The 16,225-nt window shown below is 42.4% G+C and overlaps 1 protein-coding gene across 8 annotated transcripts in view; it reads left to right on the forward strand.

Moving 5' to 3' along the window:
* LOC134866289 (supervillin-like) overlaps positions 1-16,225 on the forward strand; it is a 39,747-nt gene that overhangs the window by 15,537 nt on the left and 7,985 nt on the right. For 6 of the 8 annotated variants that reach the window (XM_063886381.1, XM_063886376.1, XM_063886380.1 and 3 more), the window contains 16 exons: positions 744-1,377; positions 3,191-3,683; positions 6,155-6,287; positions 7,567-7,623; positions 8,947-9,024; positions 9,485-9,632; positions 10,062-10,157; positions 10,424-10,504; positions 11,540-11,717; positions 11,800-11,978; positions 12,301-12,456; positions 12,985-13,121; positions 13,554-13,701; positions 14,180-14,325; positions 15,621-15,796; positions 15,928-16,075. In XM_063886381.1, coding sequence (XP_063742451.1) covers positions 744-1,377; positions 3,191-3,683; positions 6,155-6,287; positions 7,567-7,623; positions 8,947-9,024; positions 9,485-9,632; positions 10,062-10,157; positions 10,424-10,504; positions 11,540-11,717; positions 11,800-11,978; positions 12,301-12,456; positions 12,985-13,121; positions 13,554-13,701; positions 14,180-14,325; positions 15,621-15,796; positions 15,928-16,075 — 2,988 coding nt within the window. The remainder of the gene's footprint in view (positions 1-743; positions 1,378-3,190; positions 3,684-6,154; positions 6,288-7,566; positions 7,624-8,946; positions 9,025-9,484; positions 9,633-10,061; positions 10,158-10,423; positions 10,505-11,539; positions 11,718-11,799; positions 11,979-12,300; positions 12,457-12,984; positions 13,122-13,553; positions 13,702-14,179; positions 14,326-15,620; positions 15,797-15,927; positions 16,076-16,225) is intronic. The other 2 variants (XM_063886377.1, XM_063886382.1) reach the window with 2 other exon arrangements.

Genomic DNA, 16,225 nt, shown 5'->3' on the forward strand with positions numbered 1-16,225 from the left:
TTCATGTGAATCACATAAAAGCAGCATAGATCTTGTGATGTCAAACAAAGTACAACAAATTGTAGGAACTGTATTTATTAAAGATCGTCTGTAAAGGACGTGGCGTCATTTTTTTGTCACAATATTAGTACAATTGTTTTAGTTATGTGATTTTGGAACTAAAATTCCAGTTTGGAGTTTTGCGTCAACAAAAGATGTCAACATTTTTACTCCTGATGTAAGTTAGCATGACCCATAGAATCACAATTCCCATAGTTATGGAAATATTCAGAATGGAATTTTTCCATGATATAAATAAAAAGAAAAGTTGGTTAACAATCAAATATTAACACAAAGAAGCAGACCAGATTCAGGCGAGATGAATATTAAAATAGCTTTTGAATGACACAGCATTTAGGCTAAGGAAACTAGACGGTAAATGTTTTGTGTCTTTTGTTTTTTTATGATTCAGTTTTTGTTTCTGTGCTTCCTGCTGCCATTTTGTGAATGACAGAGTTGCTGTACAGCTGCAGCTTCATGAGAAACCTGAACTACTCAAAATGTGTTCCTAATTGTTTTTGATTGCTGCTGTCCTTCCTCTCATCCATCAAATCTATTCATCCCCACATTCCACCTTCTGTAACCTCCACACACACCTGAATAAACCTCTAACTATCCTCATGTAACACAAAATCTCTTCTCTATATCAATCCCTTCCCTTGTAATTCTATGCATCTCTGACATGTTTCCTGCTGTTTCTGCAGCTGAAAAACGGAGGTGAGATAAAACTGGAGCCTCTGTCTGCCTCCCTGATCCGCTCCGTGGCAGCTGTCACCTCCCAAGCCTCCGTCGCCACAGCAACCGGCAGCGGCGACGATGACAACCTCCGTCCAGGGAAGTCGACCGCCGTCCCTTACATCCCTGCCCAACAACAGGCTGCCTGCAACACCGGCAGCCACCAGGAGAGGGCGTTGAGGTATTTCTCCATGACCCAGAGCGGGGACCCCGGCCACCCCGAGCCTGAGCTCAACGCCTCCCCTCTCCTCCCTGAGAGCCGACAGCGAGTGGGGGCTCCTCTGGCTCCCACAGCCTCTGTCAGTCACAGGGAGGCGGTGGAGGAGGAGGTTAGTGGGAGGCAGCAGGGAGGAGCCAGAGAAGACGGCAGCATTAAGGGAAAGCAGCAGCATCCTCAGCCTCACTCTTCAGACTCCTCTTTGTGGAGGGGAGAGTCAGAGCCCCTGTCCAGCCGGAGAGCCGCAGACGGACACTCCCAGGAGAGCAGGGAGAGAGCGGAGGGGGGAGGAAGAGGAAGAGGAGGGTACCTGAGAGAGGCAGCTCACGGCTCCTCCAGACAGGAGCAGGAGAGGAGCGGCGGTCGGAGCCAGCCAGGCATCTCAGGTAGGAAATGGGAAGAAAAAGAGATGGAAACAGGGGGGGAAGAAGGATAAAGGGATGTGAAAAGCTAAAGCAGGGATGTGTGGAGGAAAGGAACGAGAGAAAAGGGAGTGACAAAAAAGAAAAGGAAGCAGTGTCTAGGGGACGGGGGTGTTCTCATTATCCTCATTGTCTCATGCAGCATGCTCCCACGCATCATAGCTTTCTGCCGGCTGCACACACACTTGTCCCAGCTGGGGGTGTTTGATTTGGCTGACAGCGAGACGTCTGAAGCTGCATCTCATTAGCATATTTGTCCAATGCATTTGCCTCGTGGCTGCCTTTGTCTAGAAAGAGGAAGCCCCCCTATTTTCCTGACGCCAGAGGTTGTTTAAATCAACCTGTGTGTGCTCACTGTCATGGCCTGTAAAAGGGGCTGTGGTCCCCGATGTGCACCATGCTACGCCTGTGGGTTAGCCCTGCACAGACTACAGTATGATGGGCCTGACCTGGATTTATGATCTGATGCAGAATGGGTCCAGGGGTGGTCTTTTCTTTTTCCCCATGTGTGCACGCAAACAAATTGAAAGCACTCAGTGAGAGAGTGCACAACAATTGGCCGGCACTTGCATGAACCAGGTAGAGGACAGGGAGGACACAATGGATGCCTTGTCTGCAGGGCTGAACTCTTATTTAGTGCTGCAAGGATAGATCTTCTCTAAAGTTCAGTCCATTCATGACTATAGTATCAGGAGGCTGAGGGAGTTGTATGGACTTACCACTACATGCCTGACACTGACCCAAACACAAGAGAAGTCTTTATCAGTACCTCTTTTATGTGCAAAGCAATATCAGACTTAAACTTTAAACACAATCTAGCACATAGATTCATAGACTTGCTGAATAGTTATTAATAAATCCTGCACAGGCAACTAGTTTAAACTGTAAGTAGTTTAAACTGTAAGTAGTTTAAACTTTGTAAATGCAACAAGAGGATAATTCCAGAATAAAATAAAGCAGTTTAACTTCCAAAAATGAGCCTTCAATCACAACTAGTAGCTATACATTTTATTGGTGAAGCAAGCGTAACAAATCTCCTATGATTGCCAATATCTGACATCAGTATGGGAACATCGTTTTAGCTCCTAATGTGTTATAAGCCCCCAAAATTTGACTATGCATGCCAGGATGAGATAAAGCAAGCAGAGGAGTCATGGTAAACCAAAGAAAATGTAAAATGCATGTGATCGAACAATTATAACTTTGTCATTCGACTTTCAAATTTTAATGGCAATACTGTTATTTAGAGATTAAGACACTGGCCATAAACCACAACAACTCCAGGATCTTTGTTGCATCTTTCTGGACTTTAATTCTGCTTATAATAATTAATAATGAATAAATTATGCTAGCTGACAGCTAAAAGTCACACATAGTTGTGTGAAACATTATCTAGGTGAGTTTCACCCTGCGGAAAGTAGATTTTTACTGGCATTTACACCCATTTTACACCCACTTTCAGTACTTTGTTTTTGAGTAAGCATTGGATAACATGCATGTCAAAGTTTGGCCTTCAGTGTATCACTCTCAGTATCAAAACCCACCCAATATTTCCCAAAGGCTTGCTAACAAGAGTTTGAATTTAAATAACTTTGTGAGGCATCAGAGCTGTTAAATGCATAGTGGAATGAACAGAAAACCCTGGTTCCCTCATGAGACATCAACTGAAGTACTGAGTGATGGATGAGAGAAAGGAACATTATGTTGTTTATGTAATACATTAATCATTTTTGACTTTTGAAGTTCTCAAATTATATCCTTGCTGCATTTCTTTCAGATTTGCCGGATCATCCCGCTCCGCTGAAGCCACTGATCGCTAAAGTGTCCTCCAGGACAGTGTCTCACGTTTCAAGCAGCCAGCAGCAAACCCAGCCTCCTCCAACGCTTCCTAAAAGCTTTGCACAGCAGCCTCCTCCAACACCCCCCAAACCTGCTGTCACCATCCCCCCGCAGCCGTTCTCCCAGCCCCCGCCGACGCTCCCCAAAACCTTCACACAGTCCCCGCAAACGCAACCCAAACCTCCGGGATTCGTCCAGCCTCTCCCCAAGCCGTACCCGCAGACAGCCACCAAACCCCAGGTGCCTCCACAGACACCCCCCAAACCCCAGTCCTTCCCCCAGGCGCTGGTCAAGTCGCAGTCCCTCCCTCTGGACCACAGCGACGACTTCATCCGGCACAGTGACGACTCCGGAGATCTGCTGTCCCCCACTGGGTCCGGAGAGCTGCTTTCTGACAGCATGTCCGCCAAACAGATGTCCATCAAGGAGAGGTGAGTGGACATGATGGATTATGGATGTTAAAAATCCAGTTCTGGTCAGGGGAAAGATTGTGAGACCAACTGTGGAGATGCCAGATCTGCCAAGAACACAGATGTAACAGCCTTTCAGGATTACAGCACACTTCTCTCCCACTCTGCCTTGCAATACAGCGCTAATTTAGTTTAGTGTAATTTATCTTACTGGATCTTGACTAGATTTGAGAATTTTCACCATCCCATTCACTGGCTTGCAGACCAGTACTGGGACTAGGGGTATTTAGAGGAAGCAGGATGAGTCGGTCGATAAGAAGCTGAATAATAATGATGTAATACTGTAGGCTATTTTTACCTTATCCTCTCTAAAAGTGGCTCAGTCTCTGTGCTGCATGTTCCTCCTCGCTCCCCACACACCCAACAAAAAATATACAGATTCAGTCGGTAATTTTTTATGAAAGGTAACCAGCTGAGTTTAAATACCTATATACATTTGACATTAAATAATCTAAATCAGACACTACTTTAGTCTTAGTGGATTAGTCTGTGTGCTTTATTGTTTGTATTTATGAGAAATACAGACCAAACAAACACAGGGAGTATAAATAGAGACTAAAACCTACATTACTTGTGAACTTGTGCCCCTTTTAACATGCAAAAAAAATCCCAATTTGCGGGGAACAAAGTATATATAGTCTAATGATTGATGATAGGATTTTGCTAATCGTCTCACGGACTGAGCATGTGTTGTGGAGAACGTCTATGTGTGCACTCCACTATATATATTCTAATGCTGGTTCATTCCTATTTCTATTCTGAGATGTTTATGTACTTTTATAATTTTTCATTCTACTGTTTTAATTTCTAATTATGTGCAATGCCTTGTTTGTCTTATGCTGCTGCAACGCAAACATTTCCCAGTTTGGGATGAATAAAGTACCTCTTATCTTATCTTATCACCCTTACTCATTGCCAGCAACATCGTTCGTAATAAAAAAAAGAGGCGCTGTTTGAGGTACAAAAAGGATGCTCTAATAAATTGTTGGTAAATGTACATTTTAGGAGTCCATGAAACGACAAAGAGAAAAATAAATGATGCACAAATGTTCAGCTGATATAAGAGACGTAATAGGAGGAACAAACAAGATAATTATTTCCATAAAACATGTGATCATGGTAAAGAGTATAACTCAATACTCTCCTGACTGTCGGTCAGCTGCACATTTTCAAAGAAGGACAGGGTTTCCTAAATCAAGGTCAGTCTATAATAAAGGATTGTGGATAAGGTGCTTCTTAAAACGTCATGCTGAGCAAAGCTGCAGGCACAAATTAACCCTGATTCCATTCACAGATCCAGCAACCAGTCACAGCTCAGCACGTTACAAGATAAACCCTGAGATGTGAGCCGAGATCAGAAACTGAGCTATGATTAATTTGCAGCGTCTGACAGAATCAGGCACTTGCAGTATGTAGGTTTGATCCACCTTCTTACACTTTTAGAGGTGAGGGAGATCCATTTTTAGCCACACTGTGTTTCTGCGCCCATGCAGCTGTGTGGACAGCAGGACAAATCCTCCGAGGGTTCCTCCTAATGCCCTAATTTCTGCCCTGTCCACACTCACGCAGCGGAGATGTTGACACACTTTCTTTTTACCCCTCAGCCACACGTTATCAGCGCTCACTTTGGAGGCCGGTTTTTTAACAATCCTTAAAATGTCTGACCTCATTTTCACTCTTGAATGATTATTTCCTTAGTTTAGGGAAATAATGGAAATACATAACAGTTATTGTTCCTTTTATTAGTAGCTGTCCCCTATACGCTCCGATGGTAATGCTGAGCAAAGGTTGTCCTGTTAGCATACATGCTGGATGCTGGACAGAATATCGGCTCAGAGAATTAACATATTGTTTTTGTCGATTTCTTTTTATTGAAGCACTTTTTCATGAAATGGAAATATCCTTAATCTCTAATCCATTAGATTTTCAGCCCCACATCGATATTTTGAATCTTTTGAAACACAATATAAGAGAAGGTTCAGTTAGTCTGAGCACTGATTGGAGTTTGTGAAGGCTGAGTCTGCATTAAAGAGGCCTTATTACGCTTAATGTAGTTTTCCCTTTCCTGTAGTGGATTATATAGGTTTTGATGCATGTAAATGGTCTGCAAAGATGAAAAACCTTGTGTTTCCTCTAGAGGGGGTTTCCCTTCCATAAACTCCCCCAGAAACGCCTCCATTGGACTCCTTTGTTCACTTCCAGAACCTACTGACATCACTCTGTAACACTCACACTTCTGTTGGCTAGCGCTCCTACACATTGTACGTGATAGGCTAAGGGGTGGGACATCTCTAAGTGGTTGACCAATCACAACAGAGCCGGCCAGCTAACCAATCAGAGCAGACTGGGCTCTGGTTTCAGACAGAGGTTGAAAAGAGGAGCTGGAGTATGAGAAAAATAAAGAGCTTTCTGAACGTTTTTGTTTTTGTCAGAGTGGCACTGCTGAAGAAGAGTGGTGAGGATGACTGGAGGAACAGGATCAACAAGAAGCAGGAAGTGGTTAAAGTGGCAGCCACCGAGCAACAGGCTCAGCTATGGGAGTCAGAGCAGACGAGCGAGAAGAAGGTCAGTCTGATCATCGATTACTCAAATCACGTTCTTTTATTCTTAGAGTGCTTGTTCTAAATTGTGAAACTGTGTGAGGTAGAGATCCTAGAACTCTCTCTGAAGATGTTTATATTTTATAATATCCAGTAGGAATGATGGCCAAAAAATGTGTGGTAAAATGAAATGTGTTGGAACTTGTGTTGACATTTTGGGACCCAGGATTCAGTTATTGTATTATTATATAGTGCTTTTCTAGCTACTCTTAAAACAGTTAAACCTCTGGCATCATTTATTTATTTAACAGGCAAATTGCAACATAAAATCAGTATAAAATGCATCACATGAAAATGCTACAGTTAGCTAACATGCTAATCCTACTCCCATTGTACAAATCTCCAGAATGCTTTGAACCACAGGTCAAGTTAAAAGTGATCAGTGCTGGTTGAACCGCTTTAGCCACATTTTACCGCCCATCCTTCATGGTTACCATGGCAGCTCCTGTCAATGCTCCTTTAGCTAAGTGCTCCTTTCATTTCCTCCTTTGGTCCATCTGTTGTGTGAGCCCAGCGGTCCAGATCAGAGCAGCATCCAGTCCCTATAGGCTGTAAACCAGGAAGCATATGGGACTGTCTGCTTATGTAGAATTAGCCGTCTGGGAGGGTGGGGAGATTCTCCTTTCTTTTAGAAGATTAGATTTGGGTAAGCTCGAGGCTATTTTATTATCACGTCTCTATTATCTCACAAAGAAAAGAGAGGATTTGAACCAGATTTAGGTATTAGCTGGTTTCCATCTGCAGGCCATGGGCAGGTTTACTTTACACTAAGAGTTATACAAATCAAAAGCATATTTATCAGAAACTTTAGTATTAATTTGAACTTAAACTGAAGTAAGGTAAGTACTGTTGACATGTGTAGTTGCTCACTATCCCTTGTTTTAGCACTTTTTGGAGGAAAATAAAAGTCTGTGCACGTTTTACTCTCAGCTGGAAGCTTATTCCTATTCTTGAAGGCTGCAAATAAAAGTAAATGCCGCTTTTAAAGCTTATTTGATGGAAATAAAGTGCTTTAAAAGTGTGTTTATGTGAAACTACAACAGCAGTTACTATTCAAAGTATAAGAGCTGTTTTCCCTGCACTTCATCTCCTTCACATTAGTATTCTGCGGGGGGAAACTGCCTGTTTAAACCCTGCATGGTAATCCTCACCCTTAAACTCATTACAGCAATAATGCTCCTCCTCCTCCTCCCCCCTTTTTTTCTCCCCTTGACCGAGAACTTCCCCTGTGTTTAACCCCTCAGGAGGAAGGGGTGGTCGTTCAGGAATACTCGGCTGTGTCTGTGTCTGAGCAGCTGTGGGTAAGACCCGGTGTGAACCAATCATCTGCGTGCGGGACAGGTGTTGTCCAATCACGGCTTCGCGTGTGATGACTCCTCCTTCTTGTACCTTTCAGTCTGAAATGCTGGAGTTTTCTAAGCTTTCTTTAACATCTGCTGGTTCTGTCTTAAAGGGGCATTAAGTAATAAGCTGTCTGAATATCATTTATTTAACTTTTTATATAAATCCTACTTCTTTCCAGATATTGCACCACCTAGTTTACTTTTTATGGCCAGCAACATCACTTCTTTACTTACAAATATATATATATAATATTCTTTGATGGCTACACATTTTTACACTTAAAAAAGTAATTATATAATAATTAAACTAATGTTTTTAAGCACATTGCTGCTGCCTTTGCATTGCTTTCATGGCTTAAAAAATATATTCAACCTTTAAGAAGGAAAAAGCTGTTTTCAAAGAATTCACTTAAAAAAAATACATGTTTTAAAGACAAGTAATAATAGATAATGCAGATACTTCTGATGTTAAGTTGATATACATCTATAGCATTATTTTCATTTTGAAGGGCCTTTATTGTTGCTGTTTTCCTGTAAAGTATCACATTGTTAAAAGCCTATTTGAATTAAAGAATCTGTCGAAGTACGTTATGAAACACCGCTATAGATTTTATCTCTGAATAATACTTTCACCGCACCAGTAATGTAATATGTGACTTTCTGTGAGACAAGCCGTTCCCGTCTCAATTTACAAATCACAAGACGGGAAACGGCGTTTGCAGTTTGCTGATTTATCTACAAGCCCTGACAGCTAGAATTTAAATTGTATTCATTGGCCTTTCATGATTTTAAGTGCATTTTGGTTTAAGGAATCACGGTGTTTTAATCCACAAGCAATCAATTTTTACGTTTGACAGGCTTTAGTTCTCACTCAGAGATAACCAAATGAGTGTTTTTGTTGTCTGTGTTTGTTCCAGAATCCACTTTATAAGCAAAGTGTGTGTACAGAAATACAAGGAATTATCTCAGTGTACAACACAGATAGATAAACAGCTAAAAACTGAAAGGATATCAAAGCTTAATGAAAGAACACACATTTAACTATAATGTACATTAAAGTGATATGAAACTATGAGAAAATAGACGATTAACACCATTTGTTTGGTACATTATGCATTGGTGTTTACAGACAAATAGCGAGTCTATTACATTCCCAGTGTCTGTCCTTCTTCTTCTTTGCACCCCGTCTCCATCCTCCTTCATCTGCGTGCTCATCGTTTCCTTCCTTTTCCTCCTTTGCTTTCCTTTCTTTCACTTTTCCATCTACCTCTCCATCCTCAGGAACCTGTCTTCTCTTCCACCTTTTCTCCTACTATATCCCTCGGTCAAAAGTGTCAGTATATTGACCACCATAGTCAGGTAAGGACATGCACCTGGCTCGCTGCATGTACCGGGGTCTGAAACTCCTGTGTTTGCAGCTACTGATTGCATGAGTAGATCTCAGTGTATATCCATCACTCCTACAGTAGCATAAAGCACTTCATATCAGCTCGAAAGGACACGCAGCTAGGCCGCTCGAGTGCATCAGATCTCTTTATATCTGCTCGGTTTGATACCGTGACTTCATGAATAATTGCTCCCGAGGGAAGCGTGGAGTCACATGAAGTTAATGTGAAGCTGTGTGAGAGGCGGTGTAGCTCTCAGACTCTTGGAAAGGTGGATCAAGTGGTGCCATGATCTCCTTTTAAGTTTTAATGTAAAGGAAGTATCTCTGACATAAAATGGCCTTGCAGATTTTATTGCTTTGCATGAAAGATGTGCCACTTTTAAAATATTTCCTAACTTTTTCTGTTTTTTCTCGTTCTTATTGTCTGTGCAGAAGGTGGGAGAGGAGATCGAGGCCAAGATGTCCATTGAGGAGAGAAAACAGATGATTTCTATTCGAGAGGATGCCTGGAAGACTAAGGGCAAAGGAGCAGCCAATGACTCCACCCAGTACACCGTGGCTGCTCGTATGGTCAAGAAAGGTCAGTGCACCATCCTGTCCATCTTTCTGAGGCGTTCACCATTAAAAAAATGCCACTGGATGTGATAGTTATGCACAAATACTCACATTTTAGTTGCTGAAAATGCCTACAAAATGCACTCTCCCTAAACATTACTCAGGTTATTTAGATTGCGTTTGTTTCCCAGTGTTTATTATTTTATATTTTCAAATCAAATCCGGATCCTATCAAACAGCTACTTTCCAGAAAGAGCTGGATTCCATAAAGTAGTTTTTAGATTTTTACAACTTTATTTTTCCCTTCTTTTTTTTTTTTTACAATTTATAAATATATTTTGGACAATTTGTGTGAAACCTCTCATGATTTTATTAAGAGACATTTTGACTACATTTGCAGCTGTAAATTGAGAAACACTGAATTAAAATTGAATTTGTGTCCGTGTGTCCCCAGGCCTGGCCGCCTCCTCCTCAGTTATCAGTCCCATCCTGTCACCGGTCGCCACCAAACTCAAGAGCAGCGTGCCAGCTGTCAACAAACCACAAGAGGGTGAGACAGATGTGCAAGTGCTGGGTCATTCATGCAACCTCCGCTAAAGAAATCCCAGTCAGAAGAGTTTATCAACAGCTCTGTGGTCTTGGTTTTCATTTTGGGTCAGACTTTGCTCTTAGTTTATACATTAGGATCTTTTTGATGCTTAAAATAATAACTTAAAAACATGTTGAAAAAGACAAAACGATGTATATTTTTTAGTTAACTTAAGATAAACCGATCTTGTATGCACCATAAGTAAGATTGATTTATGTTATTTATAGAAATTGAGGCCAGACCAGAAATGGAAACGGATAAGAAACTTGACAAGCTGGAGAGCTTCTTGGGACGTCTGAATAGCAAAGGTATGAACTCGTTTTTATTCAGCACCGCACTGTCACTCTTATTCTTGTATTTTATACCTGTACTCTTGTATTTGAGCTTGTTTGATTTGTATTATCTTGGCTTTTTAAGGTCTGTTATTAAATGTTGTGCTCTCCCTTAAAGGTCTCCTATTATGCTTTTTTTATGGCATATACTATAGGTCTCAAATATATAAAAAAAACGTGTCTCTGACGTGTTTTGCTCAAAATACCAAACAGATCATGCATTTTAGCATTTCTGCTATCCCTCCGTTTCAGCCCGTTTTCTAAAGTGCTGATTCTGTGACTTTCCCTTTCATGCAAATGAGCTGAAGATGGCCACGCCTCTTTGGAGCATCATGATCTCTCTCTCTGAAGAGAGAAGTTTCTAACGGAGAGACTCAGCTAAACGCTGCCGTGATTAAGCCCCATATTGTGTTCCAAACCACATCATTATTTCTGAAACACTTCTCAGTGTTTACCTCTAGAACAGAGACATTATATGTGTTATATAAACAACAACTCTAAGTCCCTCCTGCAGACATCCTGCACAGAGACACAGAGGTGCTGCGGAGGGGATTCAGCTCGCGACTGTATATTGGGGACGATAGGTCGGGACGTGTCACGTGGGCGGGACATTGCCAGGAGTTCAATGTAAAGCCAACCCAGATTTTGGTTATGAGATCATATCCGCAGCAAATCTGGATCAGCTCGTTTGTTCCCCCCATTTTTAGAGATGTGGGTAAGGAAGAAAAGAGAGAGGGTTGTATTTTCTGACACTTTGTGAGTCTCCGTACACACCGGGGACACACACCCTTAATTGCCCGGTGGGTGTTAAAATGTGCCAAATAAGTAAACAAATATACTTGCCTTGCCTGAAATCTGTAAAGCAATGTTTTGTGTCGCAATAATAATGTCTTTCTAACTTGAAGGGGTTTCCTGTGCATGCACTCCTGCTATTATGTCAAATTCTACCCATGTTTTGTCTTTCTTTTAAAGCCTAAAGTAGTTTCTCCTTTGTTTCTCCTCACTGATCAGTGGCTGGTCTGCAGGAGAGCACCATCACCGTCACAGAGAAGGCAGTGAAAGAAGTGATGAAATTGGACGACGAAATCTTCTCCAAGTTCTACAGACGCGTCGCCGAGTTTCCACGCATGCCCACCAGGATCGAAATCCATGACGACTTTGATGCCATCTTTGGTTCTCAGGGGCCAAAGTGAGAAAATAAATAAACTTTTGTCGGTCAATTCAAAGAGAGTCAGACCCCACTGATGCACGTGCTTTTTCTCCCGCTGCAGGTTGACGTCGGCCATGGTGCAGCACAAGCGGTCGGTGCGTCCGTCCAGGAACGTGCAGGCGTCCAGAAACCCCGTGAAGATGCTGGCGGCCAGACAGGACATCAGACACGAGTACACGGAGCAGAGGCTGAACGTGGCTCAGCTGGAGAGCAAGAGGATGAAGGCCGAGAAGAGTGAGCGTAAGCATGACGCCGACGGTGTGTATAAGCATGTCTGAGACTTGGAGGAAGGAGACTTTAAGACTCGCATCCTTGTCATGTTCTTTGATGTCACAACTCCCAGTGGAAAATGAGGAGCATCGTCGTTGTTTCCAGAATACAAAACTGCGTCTATCTTTTTTTCATTGGGTAAACATCACTAATTGGAAAGCAGCCTCATATGACCCACTTCTGAAGCAGTGTTTACAAAAGGGGGTTAGCTACTTTAAAGTTTAATGAAGCATTTTTGTTGTTCCTTTTGTTTTCCTTCCTTCGTTAATATGTGTATTCGTTCTCATTCCAGTTAATAAATCCTCTGAGTACTCCGAGGCTGCTCTGGCGGGTTTGGCCAGTAAAGAAAACTTCAGCAGCGTGAGTCTGCGCAGCGTCAACATCTCCGAGCAGATGTCCAACAACAGCGCCGTGCCGTACAAGAACCTCATGCTGATGCAGGTCAAAGGTACAAAAAAAATGTCTGGCTTTACTTTCAGGATTTAATCAGAATTGGAATATTTTATTTTTATTTTTTTAAGTTGCTCCAATGGAATAAAATAAAAGATGAAAACAAAAGAATAAAAATATGTATGCAAACATGAAGGTAAAATAAGAATGTGCACTAAAAATAAAAATACAATATGTATAAAAACCTAAGTAGTGTACGTAAAATAAAAGGTAAAATTAAATGAAACTGAATAAAATATTTGTATAAACATCAAAAGTTTAATTAAAAATTGTCCTGCAATATATATATCACAAGATGTTTTGATCAGACAAAGAAAGAGCGATAGACTTTGGCTCTTAAGTGTGACATGTTCATACAAATCCATACTGAAGATGATGAGTTTTATGCTGTTTACTAAGCTGAGAGTGTATTTTCAAACTTGCAAACCTTGACTTCAAAAATGCTTGTGTTTATGTTTCTAAATGTGTTAGAGATGACATGCTGTAAAGGTATGACTCAGCAGTTTAATAACTCTCTTTTTTCCAGGTCGTCGTCACATTCAGACCAGATTGGTGGAGCCAAGAGCGTCATCGCTGAACAGCGGCGACTGCTTCCTGTTGGTCACTCCAGATCACTGCTTCGTCTGGATAGGAGAGTTCTCAAACGTCATCGAGAAGGCGAAGGTGGGCGCCAAAACTTGACTCTATTGTTCATTATTAATCATTACACAGTGCCTTTTGAGTCAAAGAGTGTGGATGGCCAGATTCAAGGCTACTTTATTATTTGTGTTTGGACAAAAGATGATTCATTAAACATTCTGCCTCTCATTTCCACTAACACACACACACACTAACACACACTTGGCCCATCTGTGCTCCTCTTCAAACACACACTTCCTGGCTACATCTCTTTCATTTCCCCAGAGGAGATCTGTCTAGACACTTTGTAATAAACTCCTCATTGTTCAGTGTTGTCATTTGAACATGATTCAGCAAAGTCTATTCAAAGCATCATGACTTAGTCCTCAGTATCTGACCCGGTGTGTGGATAAATGTGAAGCAGGCACACAGAAATCCCCAGTGTCTCCAACAAACATCTTTGTTTCCTGTCTGCAGGCAAAAGATATGGCCACCTTCATCCAGACAAAGAAGGACATGGGCTGCAGGGCGAGCCAGGTGCAGACCATCGAGGAAGGAGCCAACCCACAGGGTGCAGATATCCAGCAGTTCTGGACCGTCCTCGGAGGACAGAGCGCTTACCAGCGTAAGACATGAGCCTTTAATAATCAGATTCCACAAGAAGGATGAGGTTGTAGCTCTCAAAATGTCAAGCAAGCCATTTGGATTGTCTAAAAAACCCCAGGAAGTGAGCCACATGGTAAAGTACTTTTCTTCTAGTGGCCAAACGGTGGTACTACAACTTATATCAGTCATTTGTCGTCATTGGTTCCCAAAACCCTTTTTCAATTGACTTACAATGGCACAGACACGTCTGTAAATCTGTCTGTACTTTATTTGGGCAAATAAGCGACCCAGAATTAACTCTTGTATAGCCCTTATTTGAATCATTAGGGTCTTAAAGTCATAAATGTGCTAAAAGTGAGCAATTTCCATAGCAATGTACGGGTCCCTTCTTCAACGCTGTATCCAGTTCTCCTTATGCATCTATGAGTTGTACAGATACCCTGGTAACACTTTCTGAGGGATAGACACTGATATTTTTACTTTAATTGTGCTTATAGCGGCTGGTCCACCAGAGGACGACGAGCAATTTGAGAATGCCATCGTGGAAACAAACTGCATCTTCAGACTGCTGGACGACAAACTGGTTCCTGATGATGAAGAGTGGGGGAAGGTCCCTCGCAGCTCCCTGCTGGCAGCCAAGGAGGTCGGTGTTTTTCAACCCGAGTTAGATAATTGTCAATAGAGTGGAATGAGTAGGAATGAGTCCTTAAAACCTGGAGATGAGTAGCTGAGATGCGGTTGCTAACAAGTGGCAAAATGAGACTGCTTAATGTCATCACGCAGAACGTAAGCCGCCGTTAGCTTAGCGTTGGTGCTACCTATTTATCCAGCTATTTGCTTCATCTGTTTGCATTTCCCTTTAACGAGATTTTCCTGCTGAACAAAACATGTAAGCGTCATAAATGTGCCACAGATCTTATTTTCTGCAATATTCCAAAAGGTAACAGAAAAATACCATTGCTTTAGGAGGGAGCCCTTGCGTTGCTAACTTCCGGTTCGGTTTGAAAAAATAAATCAACACTGCACAACTCTATAGGGATGTGGGTTTGGAATAGTTTATTACAAACAGAAGTCGTAGGAGGGTTATAAGGATGTAGGAGGGATGCATTAGGGGTCCAGAGGAAGGGAGGAGGGAGGAATCCGAGTCCTGCACAGAGGGATGGAGGAGAGTGATGATGATGATGGTCAGCTCGTGGTGGGAAGATGGGAGGATAGGAGGTAACTGGGGGAGAAAGGGGGGAGGTGTTGTTCATGTAATCTGATTAGGATTGTGCCCCCAGTGGTTCCTGTTATCAAACAAAAGAGAGATTAGGGAGAGAGAGGGGTTTGAGGGGGGTGGAAACTGAATCAAAGAGGAAGTAAACAGACCAGGGGAGATTAACCGCCTTAGTGCGGAAATTGGATGTGTTTTGAGACGTGCTATTTGTACTTAAACCTCGTTAGAAAGCCTATTAGCTGAAAACAAGAATGTAGTGCATAAAAACAAGAGCTCTTACACAGTACTTAACTTTACATAAGGACATGGTGACGCTTCCTCCGGAGGACCGAGCTCTGAATATCAATACTTTTTACATTCGAGACGGGTTTTATTTGGTTGCTTGGCAACAGCAGGTGTCATGGCGAGCACGTCCTACATCCATCTGTGCACTGATGGAGCTGCAGGAAAAATAAAATGGGTTCAGGACAGAGGGGCTAACACCAATCAGTGCTCTGCATATTAATGATGTCTCAATTTGAAATATATTAGTGGCTTATTTTTCCCAAGTTGAGACTATTTGGATTATTTATTCTCCATTTGGTCTTACATACACAAAGAAATGGGTTTTAAATTAACCATATTAATTAGTTCTTTACACACGTTACTTGGAGAGCCATTATAAGAAAAAGACAACTCACTCATGCTCTTCTTGTGCTTGTTGTTGTGTTTGCGTGCTGCAGGTGTTGGTGTTTGACTTCGGCAGTGAGGTGTATGTGTGGCACGGTAAGGAGGTGACTCTGGCTCAGAGGAAAGTCGCCTTCCAGCTCGCCAAACACCTTTGGAACGGGACGTTTGACTACACCTGCTGCGACGTCAACCCGCTGGACCCCGGGGGCTGCAACGCACTCATTCCCAGGTGGGAAACACACACACACACACACACACACACACACACACACACACAGATTTCAGTGAGCATGGTCTTGAATTGAAGCTCTTTTTAATTTAGAGAGTGTAATCCTTACATCTTGGTGCGTTCATTGACAGGAAGGGCCAGGGCCGTCCTGACTGGGCGGTATTCGGCAGGCTGACCGAGCACAACGAGACCATCTTGTTCAAGGAGAAGTTCGTGGACTGGACCGAGGCAAAGTCACCGACACCAAGGGAAGGCGGAGAGATCGTACCTGAGCTGAAGGTACAAATCTAACTCTTATTCCATGAGGTCACGATAACACTGGTCTCACACATCAGAGTCGTCATGCTCTGTCTCTTCATCTGTTTACCGTGGACAGTTGGTTACACACCGGGCAGGACGAATAGGAACATAGACCATATGTCTTTGTAG

The sequence above is a fragment of the Eleginops maclovinus genome, chromosome 6 (genome assembly GCF_036324505.1).
Source record: "Eleginops maclovinus isolate JMC-PN-2008 ecotype Puerto Natales chromosome 6, JC_Emac_rtc_rv5, whole genome shotgun sequence".
NCBI classification, from domain to species: Eukaryota; Metazoa; Chordata; class Actinopteri; order Perciformes; family Eleginopidae; genus Eleginops; species Eleginops maclovinus.